This window comes from Morone saxatilis, unplaced genomic scaffold (genome assembly GCF_004916995.1).
Source record: "Morone saxatilis isolate NCDOM2014 unplaced genomic scaffold, NCSU_SB_2.0 Contig2, whole genome shotgun sequence".
NCBI lineage: Eukaryota > Metazoa > Chordata > Actinopteri > Moronidae > Morone > Morone saxatilis.
In genome coordinates, this window is record NW_023339762.1 from 24,406,243 (window position 1) to 24,431,428 (window position 25,186).

The window sequence follows — 25,186 nt, forward strand, 5'->3', positions numbered from 1 at the left end:
AAGGTCATTTCTTCCTGGTACAATGACACTAAAATAAGTTATACAGCGTCACTCAGTGGATGGGATTGGACATTGCTGTTTATTCCGTTTTGAGGTTGACATGACAATATGTAAAACAACACATTCAATTTTTCTTTCAAAAGATAGTAATACATGTGGAACATGCCAATTTATTTGAATTTGAATGACTTATACTATATGGCTAACTAGGTTTGTTGTTTAATTTGAGCAGCCAAATTTCATTGTATATGTATAAACATGATAAGTAAGCATTAATGACTCATAACCTTGTACTGTGTATTTGTACCAAGGAACGCCCTATAAAACACACAGGATCTCAGACACAATGTGCTCTGAGAAGGCAGCACTCGGTTGGATACTGAACTTGTTGATTGTTACTAGCATTAGTTGCATGCTTTATAACTTACCTAGCTTCTTCCATTATTCCCCAGTGCTGTACATTTTGGTTACAGCACTGAAAAGATTCACTGGGGCTTCTGCACGATATATAAGACAGGGGAGTTGAGGCTGGTTCTTGTCTCTGGACAAGATAATATAATTACAATCTGGGAAAGAGAATGTTTTAGCAAATGGTTTCAAAGCAAAGAAAATGTTTTGTTTTATTGAGGCTAATAGTAGAAACGCTAATAGTTTTAAGGTAATCTTTGCCTAGATCCGCATCTTGAGTGAAGACAACCCTTCAGCAGGTACCTTGGCAATGACATTAGTAAGAGCACAGGTGAAGTGGAAAGATGATTTTCATCAGCTTTAATACACTGCAGTGTGTCCTACTGTCACTGAGTGCAATGCAGTACGTTTTAGACTGAGATACATTCTGTAAACTCCAGTACCACATCATGTGATAGTATACAAGAAACCTGTATGCATGTTACAAGAAGCAGAATTCTCAATGTCATAAGCTTCAAACCAAGATATTAGTGCCGGGATACTGCAGGTCATCAAGCATTATTATTATTTCGGCATTTCCTATAGAAACAAATTGGAGATTGGAGCTAGTTGCTAGGATTTACTAAGATATGTGGGGTTAAACTGCTTGCTGTAAATCATGTCAGGATTTAGACTGAAAGAAGATTCATGGCTTGACCCTGTGTTTTAACTAATATCTAACCTAAACAAAACAGGTGGCTAGCATCTTCATATGAAACTATAGGGAAAAAAAGCTAAATGCAGCAGTGCGGAAAAGAACTAGGTACGCTTCGGCACTTGGTCAAGGCATTGGGGATGGGGAAGGTATGTTATTGGCATGTCAACATCACAGCTCAGACGGACAACACATCTGGAGTCCATGCTGTGCAACAGTGTGAGCTGCGACACCTTCTATTACACACTCACAAGAAGCTACTAGTACACTGACTATGCAAACACGTTACCTTTCACATTTCACATTAACGCACATACGCAGGTTTATCCTTGGCTGTTAGTATTCCAACATTGCTAAATTGATACAGCTATAAATGAAAGTGTTTCTCTGATAATCATTCCCTACAGTACATAATATGACATAAGAATTACACCTTAAATTGATTGGCTACCTATAGCAGAAAATGGACAGTACAGTAATTAATTAGTACTACTGTAATTTAAAAACTATCCCTTCATAAGGTCCAGGTTAGTGTGGAAAACAACAAAACACACAGGTACATCACTCCATCTCACATATACACACATCAATAACCAATAACACCCATCAAGACTAGAGAGTATTCCTGGCCTGTTTTTGTCAGTGTTACATTCAAAATGGTTTAACAGTCGGCATCAGTAACTTCCTGCCTTCATCATATACTGTAGTGACAAGCTTGTGATATTGTCAGTGGGGCCACCTCTGCTTGGTCTTTGGCCTGGTCTTTTCTCTTATGCCCCTCATACATCGTCTAGGGTCATGGGAGTGTCTCTGTCTCCCTCTGGTGCTCAGGGGATTATACTCAATGGGGCACCAAAGTCCCCCAGTCGAAATTAGCGCATCTTGTAGTCGTGGGCTATGGCCGCTTCACACAGCTGTCCTTTGAAATCCAGCTCGAAGGTAAAGTCCAAGTCTCGCTGCAGGGCCAGAGAGTGAGAAAAGACAGATGGTTTGTCAAAGAGAGGAGAGGTAATGATTAAGCAAATACTCTATACAAACTGAGAAAATAATGTACTCGGATCAGATTTTCCAATTTGACCCGACAGCAGAACATGGTGTTAAATAAGCACAGACTGTTTGTGTTAGACAACAGGATGAAGGCAGCCCGGCTTCTCTATCCCAGAAGGGGAGGAGAGGACACTGACAAGGTCAACAATAGAATCTGTTGTTGTTTGTCTGGAAGTCACTGCAGTGCGGCTGCCTACTTGACCGCTATCCAACACTGAGGAGAAAACAATCTGCTGCGGGCAGCCGGCATAGGAAATGAGTCATTCCTCGGTGAGGATATAAAGATAAGTGAAACACAGTTTATAGGCCTATTATATCTGTGTTCTATATTTTCTATCATATATTTTATAGATATAGATATAGAGATAATATATCACCACTTAACATAGCGTCACATGTAATACATCACTTAAAGGCGGTACAAACACTACATGTTAAACTGTGCAATACTCACAGTGTTTTTCTCATTGGGCTTCATAGCAATGCTGCCAGTGATCTCCTCTCCTCTCCGTACCGTCAAGTAGTCCTCCAGGTAGAACACCGTCTGCTTCCAGTGGGTATATGGAGCATCTGGCGCTGGGACACACACACACACACACACAGAAACAGCCATTTTAATCTTAGAACAAAGTGGTATCGCTGTCAAATAAGGCAGCCATTTGTAATGAATGACTTTAATAATAGTTAAAAAGTCATTTATGAGCTATAAGCCATTAATAAGAGCTGCTGCAAGCTTGTGAAAAACCTTTTGGTGTTAAGCCCACACTGACTGCAGTGAATCTGAAACATAATGTAGTTACAATCACCTTATTATCACCCTGTTGACAACCGCTGATACTGAAAGAATCTTTAATGAATGACTTAACATTTATAACTGCTGACTTATTAGAATGTGAAACATTGAGCATTAATTTTTTTTTCCACAACCTATCTCTTATAACTGATATATATAGCATTAGGAGACATTTTATAAATCATTAAGAAATAATTTAATGTTACAATTTAACTCTTTATAAAGAGTGCCTGATAAGAAAGTTGTACCAACAAAGTTTTTGGCAACACACCAACTAAATGTCTCAACAAAAAAAAAGCCAAAATGTCATCCCCCTGTCAATGATGCATTGATTTTTTTCTCTCTAGCCAGTTTACCTTCAGTATTACCAAGGTTGTCTATGCCAGCAAACACTGGGCAGAAGGCAAGAGAGGCATCCTGGACAGGTTGTCAGTCCATCATGGGATAACAGAAACAGTAACACACTTGTCTCCTGTCTAACTGATGTGAATGTCAACTAGAGAATAAACACAAACTGGAAAGAGAAACAGCAGAGACAGTCCACATCCTTCTTTTTTTAAAGCAATGGTGCAAAAAGAGCGGGTAGCTCCACTTGAGTTTAAGATTACAGCACTTACAGCAGGAAATTTGTGACTTCGCTCTTGACCTCTCCACTGTGAGTCTTCTTTCATCACCGCTCCAGTTTGTATCCACTGTGCTACCTTATGTGCATTCATGTGTGTGTATATGTTTGTGTGTCTGTGTGTGTATATGTGTGTGTGTGTGAGACACCCCAGCCCCAAAATAAATGTGCACATTCCCCAGTGCCCTGACCATCACTGATCGCTTGGCTGAGATTCAAAAGGTCAGTAGTGCTTAAATCGAATTTCTGCCAGCTGTCCTGGTGCAGCTTGGTAGCTCTGCCTTTATAGACGAGCTCTTTGTGAGTCCACAGATAAAAGGGCCTGCCAATCAGCATGGTTGCTGCACAGGCCTGCCTCATATTTTTTGCGGCATAGTTCAATAAAGACACTGACACGCTCGCTGTGGCGCTTATGCAAATTCAGCAGATGAGATGGCATTTCTACTGACCAGCGTGAATTGTAATCTCTGACCCCTGCTTGCCCTTTTCTCCTTGTCCGAGGCTCTATGCCTGTCCGATACGCCTGTTTTAAGGAAGTTAAGTTTGCTTGCAAATTTGCAGAAAACCAATAGAAGGGAAGTGGGTAGAGCAGAAAAAGCTGAGGGCTGTGATTTTATATTTCTTAATGGAAAAGATACAAAGCCCTGGTGTTGATCATTAAAGAATTATCAGGGGTTACACACAATTATCAGTACCAAAGGGCCAACAGATACATTCTGCTTTACATATTATTTCAATGTACCATATTTGCCACAACCACTAGAGGTCAGTCACACACAGATTTTGACACACTTCTGTCACTTCGATCGGCAATGTTTGAATCATGTTATTAAGCCTGATCTGAACTGCTCTAAAGTAAAGTGACAATGACGTTTACTATTGTGATGGACGCCTTTACAGTCTCAACACAGACACTTTACAATTAAGTGGTCTTTCATCTATGAGTCGCGTTTTCTTTTTTACTGTTACAAGCAACCAACTCTTGTGGGGCAGGAATGAAACACAATGAGCTTGAGAAATGGATGGCTGTATAACCTGGGATGTTTTGAGCCAGTTACTCCCGTTTTACAGTAATACTGCAAGTGCCTACTGAAGCTGTCAGTCAACTGAGAGTCTAGATTTCAAGCCCCTGGGAGCATTTGGATCCACATAAAATGTTTTTCTTGTGGATGTTTTCTGTCTGCCCAATAAAGTGAAATTTGGCTCCAGTTTATATGTAAGAAGGCCATCAGTATCCTCCCTGTTCCCTCATCTTCCCTCCCTTGCAGCAGTGTATGCTACCAGCATGAAGTATACCCTACGATTTACTACAACATAGGTTAGTGCTCTCATCCGCCCAACATGTGGTCAATTTGTTATCAGTAGTAAGGGCTGTTGGATTTCAAGTCCAGGTCATCTATTTCCCTTGTTCCCTTGCTGAGAACCAGAAGGGTCCACTTCTTCTACATTACAAATTTGAAGCTATCAAGAGAAGAGAGCATATTAATGAGGAGCAGAAAGCACCCACAGCCTCAGTAAAGTGAGTAGCCTTGAGGGAGATACTCAATCTGACCTCTGGGGGTTGCTGTTTTATTGCCGAAGCATGGCCCTAACTAGTTATAAAAAAGGAGATGAAAAATGTTATATATAGTATAATTTTCACCACAAGAATACACAGACTCACATACACCCACACATATGCCTCGATCGCGGCTGCACTGTATGTAAAGTGTGAGTCAGTGGGAGGCAACTTACCGGTGGAGAAACCAATCTTTTTGTGACACTTAGTGAACTCAATGTGGAAGTAGGTGACCAGTGCATGGATGTAGTCGTTCCTCTGGATCTGCAGGCAGAACGCTGAGGTAAATGAGAGGTCTTCAGCCTTTACCGTGTAGATGTCCACTTCCTAGAGGAGTACAGAGATGGACTCTTCTCAAATATCTGGACCACATAAACAAAACTCTGACACCACAAGTCATTGGTCAGTCTAATCTCTAAGCCCTATTCACCCCTTTGTAATAGAATTATAGGTTCTCCATTCCTCCCTATGGGGACTGTGCCAACATCCTATAACTATCAAGGCTGAGGCCAGTAACCCTTGTGTAAGTAGGACAAGAATCATTGACCTGGGGTTATTAGGGAGGTCCAACTATTGTCAAGCTCCAGGTGTTATTCATGTGTGGTGTTAGCAACCGCAAATCCCAAATGTCCCCTCGTTCCAGTCAGTTTAACAGGGGATCTGATATCACATCGTCCCGCTAGGCCACATTTATAGAAGAACATGTTGTTCCACATCCTGGTTTACTGTTGTGTGAACGGCACTGCGCCAACATATCATGTTAACTTTGATAGCAGAGCAGCTCACCTGAAACCCACAGTACGCTACAGGGTAAACATGTAGGCAGAGGTGTGATAATCTTGTTTCATGTACCATTGCTGCTAATAAATATTCACTGCTTGCTTGCTGGCTTTGGTGCCAGATGCCACATTTGCTGTGGAGCAATGAGCCTTATGTTTGCTGGCAATAAAAACAATGCAATATTAATGTCAGATTTCCTCTGCTGTCTTGAGAAAAATCACTCCCATAAACACATTATTCAGATATTTACACTGGTCATGCAGTATAAACTTCTAAAAGACACATTTCTAAGTTTAAGACAGCAATATAATGCACTGCAATATTTACCCCTTGCAATTACTCGAAAGGAAAAATAAAACATTTAAGAGCACAGTCATGCAGGTTGTTAATGTTAAATAAATTAGTTTCTGCAGGATATTCTTGGTAATGGTCCTCACTGAGTATTGCAACCAAAGTTTCAAGCAGCAGTTTAATAACATGAGCTCCTATGTGTACTACTCCTCAGCTACACAACTTTAATGAGGTCATTCAGTAATCCATTTAAAGACAATAAAGCTTGTCAGCGGGGTATCATATTTGTAAGGCTTCTTTTTGCAAGACACAAGACAGCATTCCCATTAGCTTCATAGATTTTTATTAAACTCTCATGACTGATTTCTTTGCTGGTTTTATATCTCACTGCATTTAAAATGAAAGGCTGTCTGATATCAAAAAAACAAAAGCTGGGTGCTTGACAATCAACAACATGAAGAAAGCAGCACTCAAGGTATGATCAAAAAGCAATATCCCACCCGCACAGAGGTGAGACAGGGCAGTGCCGTCTAATCAACTCCAGCCATAAGGTCACTATGACAAGGAGCACAATCAGGAGGACTAGACGGGCTGCTATTGACATGCATGGCACAGCAGCCTGATCACTCTAATCCACACAGTGAGAGGCACAGGCAGGGAAACAGCAACACATCAAGGTCGTACTGATACCAGCTGCAGCATGTCATACTATATGTATACCAATCAATCCATGTCACTAAGTAGTTATAGTTAATGTATGTGTGTGTGTGTTTTACCACTGTAATCTTGCTGACATGTCTGCATTACAGTTTATAATAGCCGCCTTATTTAGAATTCTCTATGGGCCATCTGCTAATGTATTGACAATGTACAGTTTAATCACTCCTTATTTCGTGCAGTGTGGTCAGCTCATTTATTTTTGGTGCCGATTTTTCAGCTGACAGGTGCACTGAGATTAGAAAATGGTGCTCAGGGTGTGTCGTACCATGAATACCTTAGTAATTACCAGTAATCAAAATGTCATATTATATGTATACATCAGTAGTTGGTAGAGTTTGCCCCGTTGTCATGGTAATGTACATAATCTCATTTTTCTGAACGCTTTAAAGGTGGGGTATGCCATTCTAGGTAATGCGATTCAATAGATAAAAAAAAAAAAAATCAAATTTAGCAAAGATCTCCTCGCTTTCCACTCTGTGTGTACTCTGAAAAGAAAACCCGGTGATTGTACACAGCCCTGGCTCTGCAAATGGGAAACAAACAAAGCGGATCAGACGGAGCCACACAACACTAACTTGTTGTCTCAGCCATTTCAGCCATGATTTGTGTGAAAGGTAACGTTAAATTACTTGCACATGCATTCAGCTTAATTTCTTGCTTGCCAAGAATTGCTGTTGTGATGTTAGCTACAGTAGCAGAAGAGTTGTGAGTATCATTGTCTGGAGCTGGTGTGCTGGTTCTGGGAAACCGTCTCGCCCTCTATGCATGGTAGCTTTGCAGCAGCAACTTTAGCGACACACTCACATCACTTTCTGTGTAGATGTTTGCACTGTATCATGGTATTTGTCATAGTAGTGGATTGCTTACCATAGCTTTAAGGACTCTGATGTCCATGTTGGCTTAGAAACTGTGGGGATATGACTCCAAAAAAGCTATTAAAGGTCCAGTGTGTAACATTTAGGGCTATTGGCAGAAATGGAATATATTTATAGGTATGTTTTCCTTACTGTATAATCACCTGAAAATAAGAATCGTTCGGTTTTCGTTACCTCGAATGACTCATTTTTATCTACGGAGGGATCGGATCCTATTCTAGGAAGTCCACCCTGCTGAACCGCTGTGTTTCTACACTAGCCCAGGACAGAGTTTTTGATAGGCTGCACATGTTTATTAACCACTGGCCATCAATGGCATTGAAAGAACAGAAAGTGCCAGTTAAATCTATTAACATGCCTGCAAGCTTTGTAATGCTTTTATGCCACAAAAGAGTCTACAGCCATAGTAGTGGCTCTGTGAGGCTGTATTTAAGTAGTGCATTGAACTAAATGGTAACATCAGCATGCTAACATGCAATAATAATATGCTGATGCTAAGCAGGTGTAATCATAACCATAACAATCATCTTAGTTAAGTGTCATAGCATGCTAACATTTGGTACAATACATAAAGTGCAGCTGAGGCTGATGGGAATGCCATTGGCTTTGCAGGTATTAAGTCATAAACCAAAGTATTGGATCAGTTGAAATCTTGATCAAAAGATGCTGCTAGATGATTACAATTAAATTACAATTTTCATCCTCAGGGGGACATCAATGTGTTTACCAAACTCTGTGGAAATCCATCCAGTACTTGTCAAGAAGTTTCACTAAAAACCACAAATGTCAACCTCATCATGGTGCAAAAGGAAAAATCAGAGGTTCAGCAAAGTCAATAGGATCCATTGTCTGGGCACCATGGGTATCCGTATCAAATTTCGTTGCAATCGATCCAATATTTGTTGAGATATTTCAGTCTGCATGCAGTGCAGGTGATGGAATGACTGCCCAAAAGTCCAACACTGCCCTTACCAGAAAACTGTGTACAGCAATGTAAACTCTCACTGCTCTGGGTCTACAGCTGACATTTCGTCAGGCTTTGTGATGACCCGATCACCTGCCATGAGCCAAAGTATTGTCAATATTTTACTAACCTTGATGAGGCAGGAGTTTGTCACCACCTGTTTGGGGTCCACTACGTCCACCAGTGGTTCCTTCATGGCCACATTACGGATACAGGTCATGTCAAAGCCATACACGTTCTCCCACCCTGGTAAATACAGCATTGTTTAGTTACTTTGCCACCAATGTTTTCTGTTAGTCTTGGTAAACTGCAAACACATGACATAGTTTTCTTCATTCCAAGTTTTGATTCAGTTTATTAAGTTTTATAGGGTTGGAAAAGCAACAGGAGGAGTAAACAGTTGGGCTGCAGCTGTAGAACAACACAAGTCGGGCACTTACTCACGGAGCTTCCTAGAATGGTGTGATATACCACCCCAGAGTAAGACCTCCTGTCATTTTGGAACAATTTTTATTTTGACAGATGAAAGTCACATTGTGTTAGGGGATGATTTGTAGACATAAGGCTCCTTGAACGCAGCCTCCCCTCTTGCGTCGGATATCCTTGCTGCTTTGGCTGAATAATTCCATACATTATTCATTAAACTCCTTAAGATAGCGTGTGAGCAAATATCTCTATCATGACCCAAAAGGAGAGAGAGCTACTTGAGTAAATCGGAGAGCTGGTGATAATGAACAGGTCGCAAACCCATGGGGACTGTAATGCACTGTATTTGCATTTCTTGCTGCCTACTTAACAAAGGCAGTGTGCAGCCCAGAGTAGCATTAATGACCACAGGATGCTTTTAGAATACTGGAGAGCTTCAGAAGGCCACTTCTAACTCAGTCTGAAGGTCATTTTGGGCCATCTACCCTGGAGAGAAATAAGTTTGTGGTCAATATGTGCACTTGTCTTACCACTTGTCAGAGAATAATGGAACTGAAGTATCTAGACATCAAAGTAAAGCGTTTGCAAAGCAGTGAGCCAATGTGATATGACTTTCTGGATATTAGCTGATGCAGTGTGGTTGTATAATTTCCCAGATGCACGTGGGTGTGTGAGTAGGTGGACTATTGGCTATTGTTCTGTTTGCGCGCCTTTTGTCATCTGGGTTGTGCACTAGGCTTACCACTGACTTTGGCGCTGTTTTAATGCTTTCTGTCCAGCAGCAAAACATCGCCCACAGTCCTCCTGGCAGGTTTAGAGTGGGATGATACAGAGATGGAGAGGCTTGTTGACTTATAATATCAATTATCGCCCCCAGTGTTATGCCTAAGGAAAAGTTCAAAATCATTTGCAGAGCTGGGAAAGATTGTTTATGAGTGTGCCCACATTTGTGTGAGTACAGTGCGGAGGTGTGGACGGTGTTCTACATCCACGGTTAATTTACAATGTAAGGACATAATCCTCGTAATAGCCACCCAAGAGCCACACAGAGTACACCAGGTACAGCACAAATAAGTGCCAGCTTCAGGTAATACACGCATCCAGCCCCACATACACACTCTCACACTGAACTTACAATGTATTTTGAAGTCTTTGTACTGCCTGTCTTCTATGGCAACCACATACAGAGAGGCACGGTCAGGAAACATTAATCCACCGGGTTTCTGTTTGACAAACGAGGCAAGGAAATAACTCAGCAATTAATCTAACTAAACGCGTCACACAAGGTCTACATTACAGCGCTGGTGACATTTCATTTCTCAGCCAAGTACAAGTTTAAATCACTGAGGTGTTATCGTGACGCTACGTGCAGACTGGAATAGCAGAGGTGTGGATATGTATAACTATGAGCCAACTATTATTTTCCAATAACCAAATGTAATAAACAATAATATGAGATAGAAGTTAATAATGTAACAATTCTCCTTTTTATTAATAAACACAATGTTGTAATCCTTGCTTGTATTTTTCAGCATTGCATTATTGAGTTTATTATTTAGCAATAAAATAACCTTATCTCTGGCTTTAGCTGTAGCATCATAGCTAATAAACAATTCCTTTGAAGATGGACCCTAATAATGAAATTATATTCAAATTATTATTATCTCAATAATGACAGAAACATGTTTAAGGTTTTTTTTCAAGTGGCAGTAATGTCCTTCCAACAACACTAGAAACTAAAGCACAAACTAATTCAGAAAACAACATACATTATTTATCCGGCTAAAATGTTGGATAATACCTACATTTTAAGACTTTTTTTTAAAGAACAATATATGTCAATTTAATTGGTTCTGTTATTAGATTACAATTCAATTCTATCTAGAAAAGTCATTAAAATTTAAATTGTTACCTCACAGTATTTTCTAACAATACTATTCATGATTTATTTATTCTATTTTATTCATAATTCATAATTATTACAGTGATGGTTTATTTCGTCCTTGGGAGATTTGTTACTGATGTTATTTCAAGATATACCTAAAATATCAGGCCTACACACACACACTGCACAGCTCATACTGTACCAGCCACTTGTCCCTGGCAAAGATGACGGTGTTGAGCATGGATTCATAGAACAGGCAGTAGCCCATCCACTCGGATATTATGATGTCAACCTTCTCAACAGGAAGCTCCACCTCCTCCACCTTTCCTTTGAAGATGGTGATCACTGCAACACAAAACATTTAATTATTATAATAAATTAAATACATATCAAAATATTTGAAGTTGCAAATGTAGGACTGTCATTTGCCATTTTTCACAGTATCACAGTACAATGAAAATGTTATTTTTCATACCATCTCTTAAGCTATTGAAAACAAAAAGGTACTGAGTTATATTAGCGTGTGCAAGAAATAAACTGATAATATTTGAAAGAAAGAAAGAAAGACAGAAAGACAGAAAGACAGAAAGAAAAAGAAATAAAGAAAAAGAAAAATTTGTTGTTGACACATTAGTTCGTACAGTATGTCCTCACATGGCAGCCATGGTGTTCTTATGGAAATCAGCCCAGCTGGGGTTTACAATGGAGGCATGGATCTTTGCCCTGCCTGAGATTAGCTGACTTCAGCTTTGTTTGTTCTGTCTTGGCAAGAAGTTTTTGAAGAGTTTCCCTGGTGATACAAGTGTCTGTCAAAATGACATATGAACCCTATCGCTCCAACTGCTGATTGCTTCCTGCTTATTCACTGTCTTAAACTCAGAGTGAACATAGTGTTAACTCTTTGCTCAATTACTTGTGCATACTTAATATTCATAGGTTTATAGATAGGACATTGGCTGACAGGGTGGTTTATGGAGCTACCATTTGGTAGATGCACAGTCAGTAAATTTGTTTTCAAAGTTGCAAGGGCATTATGACAGAACCATATGCTTTGAAGTTGCATAAGTTGGAAGAATGTTTGTGCAAATGAATACAAATGAGCCAGCCTAGCGTCATATAGAATGATAAACACAGGTTCAGAATTAGACCATCCTCACAATCATTCAAAATCCTGAACGGCGGGATACCCATGACCCCCTTCCTCCTCTTCTTCTCCTCATGCATATCCGCCAGCCTTCCCTCCCTCCTCTTCAATCACTATGCCTGTCACGACTATAACCACGTTTGTTGCTCCCCTCACTGCAGATGAAGTGCAGTGTCATCAGAACGGAGAGAGGAGGAACAGCTGCAGCTCTTACCACTGTCGAGGTGGTTGGACTTGATGATCCTCTCTGAGTACTCTGATATACTGGAACATTCAATCTGGAAGAGAGAAGAAGAAACAAACAAATTAACTGACCATAGATGTAGGACTGTGGTGCTTTGGGAAGAATATCTTTAATGGAATGTTTTCTGCACAATAACATGTCCTCAGTTTGCCTCTAATGCAGATTCAGAAGACTTTAAATGTTACTGTAGTACTAATGTTTACTGGAAGGCCTCAGATGAACTATGTTTCTGTAGCTGACTTACATATTTGATAAATGCATACTGTAAATTCAGTTGCAAAGACAAGCCAACTATAACTATTAAACCCTTTAGTCCCTCTTCTATTAAGGACACTAATTTACTTTGCTTAAATCCTGACATTTTAAGTCCATCCATGTGTTTGGTTGGATAGAAATGTGTAATGGCTAGCTATGGTTGCATATATTTCTTCCACCACTGGTCTTTAGAGACTACCTGTTCTGTAAAGACCAGCGGTGGAAGAAATATTCAGATCCTTCACAGAAACAAAGAACGTTCAACTTTTTTGTTTTGTCTGGAAGACCCTATGGACAAAAGCGGTGGTGCTTCTACCATTTTGTGAATCATTCGACCCAGTGGCAGGCCTTAAGAATAACTATATATAAATAGCCAGTCTTCTCAACGGTCATATAAGCATTGGTATTAAATTGAGAGTATGAAATGAAAAACTCCTCAAAGTACTAGTAAATGTAAAAATACTCCATTACAATTCCCATATGAGAAGTTGAAGTACAGAAGTATTAGCAGCTAATTGTACTCAGCTTTAAAGTAAAAGTACTCATTTCATCCCAGTGATATATTATTGGGCCTACATATGACATATTCAGCTGGTACTGATGCAACAGTGTGCAGCTAGTTTGACCTTTTTTTTAATCTACAGCTAGGTAGTTTAGTTCAGTGGTTCCCAACATAGGGGTCAAGCCCCCTCAACCTGGGGGTTCACAAGATGATTAATGCTAGATAATGGATTATTTGACCCCATTAATAAAGTTTGTAGGAGAAATCACTCTTTGGTGGAACTGCTAGTATCTCATAGATAATCCAAAATCACGCTGCTTTGAATTGATTTAAAAATGTGGTGTGTTTTATAAAATTTTAAATCTTACTCTAAGCTGTCACATAAATTGAATGGAGTAGAAGTGAAGTATAAAGTAGCTGAAAGGGAAATACTCAAGTAAAGTTCCGACTTTTTTTAGCTACTACCCGGATGCAGTTTTCTTCCCTAGAAGGTTAGTGGCAGACTGATGATAATTTATGTCCCACATGTGGTAATTACAGACAGTTGCAAATGCTCCTAATCATATTGCTTCACTCCTCTCATCACAGCGCACTCCAGTTCTTTGTCTGATTTGGAAAAAAAGAATAAAGAACGTCCAGTATTGAATCTTTCTTTTGGAGTTATTGCACCGAGCATGTTCATCTGTCCAGTACTGCAGCCACCATAATGTGCTCTCTGGGGTAGAAAACAAGGTCATCTTTGTTTAGTATCTCTCTGTGGATGGTTTCCACTCCAGTCCTGAATAAAACACTGTAGGCTTGCACCTGGCTAGCAAACCTGAAAGCATATTTCTGTTGATGGTCTCATAACATCATTTATTAACCATTTTTTAAAATAAGTATTGAATATAATTAAATTATTTAAATACTGATTAATACAAAAGACTGCACAGTGAAAAACTGGCCAGCTGGATCTTGGAAGTTGTAAAAGAAAGGAGAGCAGGCCAGCTTTTAGTTTGTGAAGGCATTTTGTCAGAGGAGTTCTTCCTGTCTGCAGCGTTTGATACTAATAAAGTTTTTTTTCACTTACAGAATGTTTGTGACTTGTGAGCCTGACAGCAGCATGTAGCCAGCAAGGGAGAGAGTATCATCTGCATTGTGCACTGCATTGCAATTTAGCATTAAAGAAGTGTCCTGGTGTCATGATGAAAATGGCAGATGATAAAAAATATGAAGGGATAGAAATTACAAGGTGACAGGCCTCTGTGCCAGTCCCTGAAATGCTGCCAGAGCATCTTACTTTAAGTAATTAAGGTAACGATTAGTCACTGCTCAACTGCAACCAGCCATTTAGCTCCGATGGGACCTTCAACTTCTACTTCCATTACTCTTTTGACACTTTAAATTCTTTTAAATTATCCTTTCCCCACTGCTTATTTCTTTGTCCAATTTCTCTCCTGCATCTCTATTCTATCGCATTTCCCTCCATGCCCTCTATTTTGTACCTTTTCTTTTGTGTGCTGAGCTCCTTGCTTGACATATTTTATACTTCCTCTTCTGTCCACCAAATGCTGGATGAATTATTAAGGTGCCAGCAATAACAGAGTTATAGGATAATAAAGGTCCTTCATTCATCAGAATACACTCTGGACACTTCTTGTAAGCAGCTCCCAAACAAAATAAGAGCATAATTCAGCAGGAGGCATTTGTCAATACCAACCTCTCCCAGCATCGGGCAGTCTGAGAGTATAGATTTTCACCTGAGAGCGTGCACTCTGGTCCTCCTACCCTGGGATTCTGTTTGTAAGAGGTGTGCAGACTTATTCGTGCTGCAGGACATCCATCTGGTTGTAATCATGTAGACACTTGAATGAACTCTAGGTGCTCTGGATCGTAAAAAAAGGTAAAGCCAGGCTGGGACCCTTACGTAGAGAGCAGGGTGAAAAATAGAAGCACTCAACTATGCCTCAAGCTCTCATGGAAGAATTAGGTCTATGGGGGGGTCCTTTTATTTTAGAGGCAGAAACTGATTAGTTGTGCTCTATAAGCAACACACCAACTGTGAGAGGGACAAATTAAGAGGTATCCTCTAGTATTTTTTCTGCTTTCGAGTGAAGGTCTTCAGCTTCCCTGCTGACCATTCACACAGGATGCAGGGACTTGACATTAGCACTGCCTCCCTGGAGCAGCCCTATTCTCTACTGCCTATTAGTGGAGGACCGGACATGAAGCTGCTGGTGTCGCCCACGGCCTGCAAACAAACCCATTAAAAACCTAGGCTGTATCAACTGCATAAACAAACAAGAATGCCTGATATTGCACCATGTGTGTACGCGTATGCACTTGCAGGCATATGTGTGTATTGCTGTGTGATAATATGGCATCCAATGACAGCCCTCTAATTGGCAATGATTTCTCATCTCTTTCTGAATCTGTGTGAGAAGAGACAGCCATTAGCCACATGTCCATCAGAGTCATGCTTCCGTGGGAGTACTGAAGCCTCGAGGGGTGTTAGAGTCAACACACCCTCACACTGTGCCTCCTGCACCTTTTGCTAGTGTCAGAAAAAGTCACTGTCACTGTAATAACTGTGGGTTCCCACTAGTCCTTCTCTCTGGAGTAACAACAAGTACAAGTTTCTAACTTGGTCCAGATGCCATGGCACTTCTCCCCTCTGTCTGAGCTCTCAACCAGCGAGTCATATGTGCATTGGAAATAAGTTAAGGAAGACAAAAGCTACACTTGCAAATGTACTGACTATGTTAAAGGGCATTCTACAACAAATTTACACGAACAAGTTTTGATATACTATCAACTTATCAACCAGCATCTGCAAATGCCTAGCGTTACTTCCAGGAGACAGTCATCCCTGTGCACATTTGAATGACATTAAGCTCAGCACATTCTGGCTACTATTCTCTCTCTTCTATTAATGGAAAGTAGCTAAACCCTGTTTGAAATGTAGATTATGTCCCTGTCACGAATCCTCTTTGACCTCTTGTATTCATTCAGTCCACCTGTGTTCTTCCCTGTTGTTAAATCTGCTGTCACTGCAGACCCAACCACACCTTCCTTTCCTCTCATAACTCTGTTCCCGCTAGTTTCATCCACTTACTCCAGTAGTATTTATACCAGACCACCCCCAAATGTCCCCTGCCAGGTTGTCTTTTGCACTTTGCTAAGCACTCCAGCGGCCTTTGTTTTACCTGAATTGATTCTTTGCATGTCCCTAAATCAAAAATGAACAAAATCCCTTAAATCTTAGCCACATTATGTGGAAAAATCCTGCCAGATGGACAGCAGTAATACAACTGTGAGGTAAAGCACAAACTCAAGTGATTTTTCAGTTTAAGAACAAAAAGAGGGATAGAGGAAGTGAGTGAGACAGCAGAAGAGGGAAGGAAAACAAAACACGAAACGGAGGCGAAGTCACATAAACACAGAATTCCAACCACTAGCTCAGAACAAGTCTCTTGGCAATTGCAAGTTAATCATTCCCTGAAGCAAATATATGCTGTCTGGAGCCACCGTACAAAAATAAGTTCCACCTGGTTATCCCAAACTAGCGGTGTGTATCCAGCATGCATTCTCAGACATGCCTTGACTAGCAATTACTTCTGTGCCAGTACACAATAACAGAAAGAGCTCTCAGATCACTACGACTCAGCCTGTCAACCTGCCTGAGAGGCCAAACACTTTTATCACCTGCCTGTCACACAAGATATTCCTCCAGGATTATAGGGAGTCTTGGCGAAACATGGTTAAAATGTATGTACAGATCCACAGAGAGCCAGTCGGACACATACAGTACATAAACACAGTGTGAGCAGCTTGTCAGACTGGGCTCCAGAGTGATTAGACCCTGATGGTTCAGCAGGATAACACTCCACTGAAAGGGAACACTTCTTACCCCATACACGTGCTTTGCCCCTGCTTTGGCCGCAAACATGGACAGGATCCCCGTCCCGCTTCCAACATCCAGCACTATTTTGTCCTTGAAGACGTGCTTGTTGTGGTACATGGAATTCCTGTAGGTGAGCGTCCTCACTTCGTCCTTCAGCATCTCCTGGTTTTGCATATGACAAATTATATCAGGAAGATGTTGACACAGCTCACCCCTGTGGAGAGCGACAATTTGTTTTGCTGAATTAAAACATCGGCTGGACAATGGGGGTCTGGATTTGCTGTGGTATCTGCAGTGGAGAGCTGACAACACACAGCCTTCACCTAATCTTACTCTATTACATCTCAGCCGTATGGTTCTATATTCAAATCCATAGTTGGGGTTTCTGAATAAGCCACATGAGCCTGCAGGCTCAGTCTGTCTGCATCTCTTTCCTGACTCTCTCGCCAACAGAGTCTATCTTCAGAGTGCATGCATGTGTGCGTGTGAAAAATATTCAGAAATGACAAAAATATATACCTGACCTACATTCCAGAAATATAAAAAAAACATTTCACAGGTCACACTAGGAACATGCTCTTTTTATACAACCTCTAATACTTTCTCTATCCTCTATTTACAATTCTGCTAAACTCTGATAAAAAAAGATGAAAATATCATCTTCACTAGTGGAAATATGAGACACATAAAGAAAGAAAAAACTATTTCATTTGTTTAGAAAGAGTTAGAGAGCAAGATTGAAAAAGGTTCATAGGTTTTGAAGTATATCTTAATCAAAATTGCCCTAGTCCTCCACCATTCCCCATCAAGTCCAAACTGTGTGTACAGCTTAAGCAGAGCATCAGTATCCCAGGCAGAAATTTCTCTCAGGCTGGGTTCACATCTCATGTCCTTTGATGGGATTGGCTGACCATAACCTCGACCATGGTCCTAAACGTCTATGACATATAGCATTTGGTTTTTGTAGGTTGTTGTAGCAGTACACAGCAGGAGGATAAGCTGCCTGGGAGGTTAAGTTCAGGAAAAATGTCACACACAATCATCATAAAAGTGCCTTACCAACACACAATAGAGGAGTCTGAAACAATTAGGTCTCCAAAGAGAAAAAAAGAAGTAAAGGAAAAATGTCATGTGGATCAATGTCAGCAGCAAACAAAGGTAACTATTCAAAGCCATTTAATTGTTTCCACGTCTGTGTGGCTGCAGGGTCCACATGACGTAAATTTCAGCATCTGGACAGGTCTGCGAGGACTGTGCATGTGCTACAAAAGTAAGCTAGACGTTTATTTTGTGCATTGTATTCCCCATCCGTGGTCCTATTCTTGTTGCAGTGACACTCACGTTTTTTTTTTTTCTTTTGACATTTTCATGTTGTTCAGCCAAATACAACTAACAAAAGAGATCTTTTTCATGCTGTCAGGAGGTTGCCATCACGGTTTCTAGTACGCAAGTGTCGAACGCAAACCCTCAATTATAGTATGTATAGAAGCCTGCCAAATCTGCAGGTGTCCATGTCCATTTTGGAGTATGATAACGGCTTTAGTGTAGGCTTTTAAAGTTGGAATGCTCTATTTGAGTTACTTTTGCCAGGTATTTTTTGCCAGTTTTGTTCAATTTTCAGACCGAATTAATAAAGTATAACAACTACTTTAACAACTTGGGACTTGGGACATTTGTAATTTAGCCTCCTATTCTCCTGTTGGTTGTAATGACATTTTATCCACAGACTTCAATGCTGAGATCCAAGGGCAACTGCCTGGGAAACTCAACATAGATCAAACACAAAGTCTGCACTTTAATGATAAAAGCCACTTATGGGGAATTAAATAGGAAAACATAATTGTTCATAACACGTCAACAAAGTCTTGCAGAAATATATCCAGGGTCAATTTCGGTCCATTGCATCACCCAGTTTTACAATGCGATGGATGTTTCACAGGTGCAGTTACTTGTGTTCACTGATTGACGTTTGACAACTAGCAGTAACACCTTCTACAATGTGAATAATGAGTTGTTTGGTATGGATTTATTTTATTACTTTTATTTGGGAATAGACACGGTTGCAAAAATGTGCAGTTGTATGTGGAGCTGTCATCGTTATCTGATGTCAAATGTTTGAAGGAAGATGCATATTCCACAGGGTGAAATAGTAACTGCAGGCAGTGCACAACTTAGCGTTTTCTTGGTACTTCTATAAAGGATGTGTCAGAAATGCAAACAGGAATGTGAAAACTGAGAACAAGAATGAACACAGGAATATTAAAACAGAAAAAAAATGTGTTTGTGAGTGATTCTCATTAGGGCATACGGGCATACCTCATGTATACCAAAGTGTGCATATGAGTCAAAGTAGTAGTCACGTGAGGTCATCTCCTCCGGGCTAAGGAATTTGGACATCTTGCCCCGCCCGGGACAGCTAGGAAGGCTGGCGGCATGGGGCGTATGTGGCGGCAAAGGAGTCCTCGCGGCATGCTGGATGGAAGGCACCGGCTTGGGCAATGAGGTGGGCTGTGCCGACTGGGATGGAATTATGCGGATTGGCTGTGGCTGTGGCTGTTGCTGTGGTTGCTATAAAGAGAGAGATAAAAAGAAAAGAGCTCATTGAGGCTGAGGACTCTTTTGTTAGTCAAATCACTTTTGGAGTAAGAAGCCAAACAAGGATGTAACGCCAAATTGGCATCAACAATATGACTGCCATTTGCATTAGCGGACGGTGATTGGCTTTGACTTCTCCGCCATTTCCCTTAACATTTTCATCTGCTCTCATGCCTCTCAGCTCATCTGTCAGTCTACTGATTCATGAAGCAGTCTGGTGAGTTCACAGAGTCCAGAGAGCCCCACTGTGTGCAGAGGATACTCTGATCACTGACATTAAGTCTGTCTACAGAAGGCTTAGATGGCGAGAAAGCTCTGTTCTGCACAGAAGGTACACCCATAATGCTATGATTATCACCTCTGAGGCCAGCTCAGAAGGTCTAGCCATGATGTCTGTGTGTATCTGTGTGTGTTGTTTGTGTTTGTGTGTGTGTGTTAGATTGTGAGTAAGTAAGATGGAGAAACGGACTCCCAGCATCTCAGTTCTGAGCCAGTTAGCCGTTCTGGTGTTTATTCTCATTCCAACTTTCAGGCTTCTAAATATAAATGATAAATTGGCACAGTGGACAAAAATAGGTTGTGTTTTTAGACGACTGACAGCGATGCTTTAGTATTACAACAGTATATTTCATTTTGAATCTGGAAATAAAGAAGGAAGAAAATACAGGAAAGCTAATGAAGGTACAGCATAAGGTTATTCATTTTCTCGTGCACATTCTCTATAACTTTGAAAATAAAGTATTTTTTACTACTAGTTCTGCCTTTTCATGCATTTGCATTAAATTTGCATTTATATCATTTTGCAGCACACCCTCCCTGACACTTGCTGCTCCTGGAATTTCAACAATCTCTTATGTGTTTTTTAGAACTTCAGTTTCTGTACCACGTTCATGGTCAGTGTTAAGTGTTGAAGATTACAACAATTATGACAATAACCCACAGAAGTAAGTCTAACTCTGCTACTCATTTCAGGTAATTTCACATAAGTGTCCAATCTAATAAATAGACTGTACTTGTATCGCAGTAGTCTTCCAACCACTCAAAGCGCTTTTATACTACATGCCACATTCACCCATTAACACAGTGATGGATGACCCACCACAAACATAAACTAGTTTAAAGGACACTTGGACAAGCAGTAGGAGGAGCCCGGGATCAAACCACCAACCTTCTGATTAGTGGACGACCCACTCTATCTCCTGAGCCACAGCCATGGCATATATAGTCCGTCTGGCTGTTGAGACTTACTGTGTCAGTGAAGTCTCTGCGACACATAGATCTAAGGGACTTAGAGTAGGATTTCTGTCAGTGGCATTGATTCTTCCTTGTTTGAGAGTGTCAATTCTCCCCCTCCTTCTCTTCTTCCTTCGCCTACATGTATCTATCTCTTTAAAACGACCATCATTATTCATCTTTGTCCTCTGTTTTCCTGCTGGGCTTAAATGCCACAGACTGGGACATATGACCAGAAGAATGATGCTTAAAAATAACTGGTCACAACATGGTGCATTCACACTGACCTGTTACATATGAGGTGTTCATTAATGATGCATCATAGAAGTATTTTAAGCCATGCTGTGTGGCTCAGGGGATAGTAATGTCAGCCAGTCAGCCATCATTCACCACTTTGGTCCAGACTGAAATATCTCCACAGCTATTTGATGGATTGTCGTGAAATGTTGTTCAGACACTCATGGTTCCCTGGTGGATGAAGCCTACTGACTTGAGTCATCCTCTAACTATACCTATAGCGCCATCAAGATGTTGATTTGTCCACTGCTTTGATTTATGAGCAAAACTAAACTAATCAGTCTCAGCTGTGCTGATTAGCAAACGTTAGCATGCTCAAACACTAAACTTAGATGGTGAACATGATATCAATTGTTATTGTGAGCATGTTAGCTGAGGTTAGCATCTTGCTCAAAGCACCACTCTGCCTATTTACAAAGCTGCTAGCATGGCTGTACTCATTTATACCCACCCAGTTAGCCTTCTGCTACTCCACATCCCAAGTCTCCTAACAACAACTGCAACATCCAAATATTAATAGCCGAATAAATGAATCATTAAATCATGCAAAATTAAAAGCTAAAGTTTTAACCTTTTTTAATGGTTAAGTAATAATTTAAGTGTTGCCTTCTCCTTGCCTTTAATGGATTTGCAGTTGATCTGTACAAATTATATATATTGGTGATAAAGCCTACATAAAAACTCTCTTCAGAAAATAAATTCAAACACTGCGTAGCATTAGCTTTTTATCATCCAACCCATCCAACATACAATCGATGTACTTGTATTTCATTAAATATTACATGAGGAGAGTTTTTGATTCATTATATAAAAGACTAGATGCACGGAGACTTGTTATTAAAAAGGAAAGACTAACTGTTGAACTTCTCTTAATCCTTTAAGCCATGATGTTGATCTGAAGAGCACTTCAATACAGTGCAGCATAGTAACCCACTATTTCTCACAAACTGTTAACTCAGACTTTACTGTAACTGCCTGATAATATATTTTATTGGTGTATTACTTATCCCTTGTTACAAACAAATGTTTCCATTTAGCAACTGACCCCAAGTTACACTATGCGGACTTATGAGATGCATACAGTCCCATGTGTAAAGACTGCAGATGAAATCTTTGCCATCTTCTAAAAACAATTTACAGCAGTAAAAGCAAAGAAGCAGGATTTGATACACAGCTGGCCCCAAGCCAACACTCCAAGAGTCAATAATTGCAAGACAGGGCCACAGAAGAGGTGATTAAGGCTGCCAAGTTTAATACATAATCAATGAGAACTTTCAAAAAGTTGCAATGCAGAAAAACAAAATCGCTAAGGGATAGATTAAAGGAGCCTTGGGGGGGCAGCAGGGGCAGAGGAGAGCAGCTGCACTGACTGTAACTGAGATGCCTTGACACAGGAAAGACAGGGTGGCATGTCCTTTCCTTTGACCCCTGAGACAGATAAACACCTTTGGGGTTCTATTTCAGACTGGATCCTTACCTCCACATGGAGGTGAGGATAATAGGTGTGTTAATAACAGTTATTTGAGAAGGACATTCAATTGGTAGCCTACTTATGTTCCACAGTCTGTACGAGGGGACACACAGTCACTTTGCACCTGTTTGACTGTTGAAGATGACCCCTGTTTGTGCATCTCTACTCCTGAAAGTCAGTGATAATGTCAGTAGGTGGATTTGTAGGGGAAATGATATGCCAGTTGAAGGGAAATTAGTGTTTCAATGCATATCTGGGAAAATGTACCAGATAGATGACTTAAAGGCTATAATGGCCTGAGGGCTTTTTACTGTGGTAAGGTCAGAGGAAATCATCATCTTAAATGATACTTTCATGGAAAAATTTCTACACTTTGGTCTTCTGCCATTACGGCACTTAAGCGCCTCTGAGGACACAAATATTCCAAAAGAGCAGAGAGCAGCGGAAGGCAGAGCTCATCCATCCAGGCTGTATCCTTTCATTATAATGTATCAGGTGCCTGCTGCCCTCAGACGTGAAAAAAATGTTGAGAGTTTGAGGAGGGAGGCTCCTCCCGTGAATAAACTTGCTTTGAGGGGACTTTATCTGATGAATAATGTTTAATAAAGCAACACGAGGCTGTCTCCAACTCCACAGGGTGTTTGAATCTTTTAAGAATTACTTGCAGATGAATCAGCACTGCTCCTTCAGCAGCCAGTCACATTGTGAATACAGATGTGGCACAGGGCTCAATAAAACATTGGGCTCACGTTGTGCTGTACTCAATTTATAGCTCAAAAACAAGACAAAATAGATTAGCTCTTCAGTAAAATGTGTCAGATAATGTTCACTGTGGTAAAATGCATTATCAGATTTCTTTTCTTTTTTGTTTTTTAGTGGGGCTGTAAAAGGTAGACTCAAACTATTTCTTGCATCCTGGGGATCCCCATTCTGGCCCTATGGGAAGCTAATAATGTAGACTCTTACTGACACATTACGTCTTCAGCTCATCCTACTTTCCTCAGAACTGCTCCACACACTAAGTCCCAGCGACTGGTCTGCATGGCGCTGCAGTACCTTGGACAGCGAAAGTAATCCCCATCACAGTGCAGCGTGAAGCAGCAACACACTCTGTCCCTCTCAACATCTCCCTGCCCACACACTATTCTTCATTAACACCGGCTCTCCTTCTGTGCACAGATGCAAATTCATTTACATTTTTGAAGACCCTGTCTGAGGCGTCCCTATCCGAGAACTGTGAGAGGAGAACAGATCCTCCTGGAACATCCTGTCGCTGCCCTGTCATCTAGTAACATAAAAGTGAAACCTTTGCAGAACACCATAACCTTGGGAGCTACACGGTTCAAAATCTATATACCAGTGAGACGGTGCATAAAGTGCACTCGATGTTGGGAATACTCACTTGCCTGGCGCCTGCTCTGCACAAAATGCCTGTTTTTTTTGGGGGGGGGGGTTACCATCCTTCCTCCAGAGATGGAGCCTATCACTCTGACTGCTGTCTCTTTTATCCGGACAGCCAGCATTCTGCATTTTGTCCGAGGTGCAACTTCTACTAAAATGCAGGAACACATGCTGCAGGACGCATTAAGGACTCAGGACAGAGAGTCCGGAAAAAAAAGAAAAACTGAGCACTCGCGTTTTAGAAAATCAAAAGGTGTCTCTCACACTTACCTCACTGCTCTCAGACTCCGCCATTTTTCTCCTGAGGAGCATGCAGCGGGACGAGTGCTTAATTCCCATAAGAGCCGGCAAAAAATGTGCTCACACTTGAGAGAAGTAAAGAGGATGAGAAAACAGTGCGCGCCCCCCCTCCCGATTTTCAGGCTCCTCAGATCTTTATCATTCAACAATTCTCATTCACATCCCAAACTGCAGTGTTCTTTAGAAATTCTAAGACTGTGAAAAGACACAAAACTACATGAGGTCCCAAAAGCATTGCAGCCACTGTTGCCATGAAGTGTAGTGGATTGCATGGTGCAAAAGTTTGCAGTCCACCGGTGTGCTTTCCTGGAGAGCATCAGAGGAAAATGCATCATTTTGCAGCAGCTGAGAAGAGATAGATATAAATGCAACGTCCTATCCCATGACCCGGCGAGCGTAGATCGGGATCTCAGAAGATTGCAGCACTAAAAGCAGCAGATTGCCATGAACACACAGTTTTAGTCCCAGTTTGATTGATTCCTCTACCGCAACATTGTTTCTAAAAATAGTACCGCATCCGCTGCTACCACACAGAGTGGAGAGACTTGACGCTGAGTGCATGCACAGAAATGTGATGACTCTCAAAACGTGCCCACGAATTTCTTATTAACACATGCCACCATTAGTGTCCCCCTGCCCATCATCTTTAATGCAACTCCTCTGTGCTCCATTTATTCGCTCTCCAGCCTCACAAAGTGCTGAACGCCGCCCGCCCAGAGAGAAAGTTGGAGTTGGTTCACTCTCTGCTGAAAAAGCCAGGACGCTGTGTGCTCAGGTTGCACGCACACACACACACAC

General features: G+C 40.9%; 1 protein-coding gene across 1 annotated transcript; it reads right to left on the reverse strand.

Moving 5' to 3' along the window:
• Nucleotides 1–90: 90 nt before the first annotated feature.
• LOC118330606 (protein arginine N-methyltransferase 8-B) lies at nucleotides 91–24,442 on the reverse strand. The gene is made up of 10 exons (XM_035665220.1): nucleotides 24,359–24,442; nucleotides 19,408–19,659; nucleotides 17,098–17,253; nucleotides 12,422–12,485; nucleotides 11,266–11,408; nucleotides 10,314–10,401; nucleotides 8,883–8,998; nucleotides 5,299–5,449; nucleotides 2,604–2,725; nucleotides 91–2,058 (listed from the first exon to the last, which is right to left on the reverse strand). The coding sequence occupies exons 1-10, from the start codon at nucleotides 24,425–24,427 to the stop codon at nucleotides 1,975–1,977; spliced, it is 1,245 nt and encodes a 414-aa protein (XP_035521113.1). The 5' UTR covers nucleotides 24,428–24,442; the 3' UTR covers nucleotides 91–1,974.
• Between the last annotated feature and the right edge of the window lie 744 nt (nucleotides 24,443–25,186).

What these genes read in the sequence shown, in the direction of transcription:
- LOC118330606 (XM_035665220.1), bottom strand. Translation starts at nt 24,427, where the DNA reads ATGGGAATTAAGCACTCGTCCCGCTGCATGCTCCTCAGGAGAAAAATG. An exon ending in CACACTTTGGTATACATGAG is followed by an intron (nt 17,254 to 19,407) that starts GTATGCCCGTAT and finishes ATGCAAAACCAG; the next exon opens with GAGATGCTGAAGGACGAAGT. An exon ending in GTCCAACCACCTCGACAGTG is followed by an intron (nt 11,409 to 12,421) that starts GTAAGAGCTGCA and finishes TTTGTGTTGCAG; the next exon opens with TGATCACCATCTTCAAAGGA.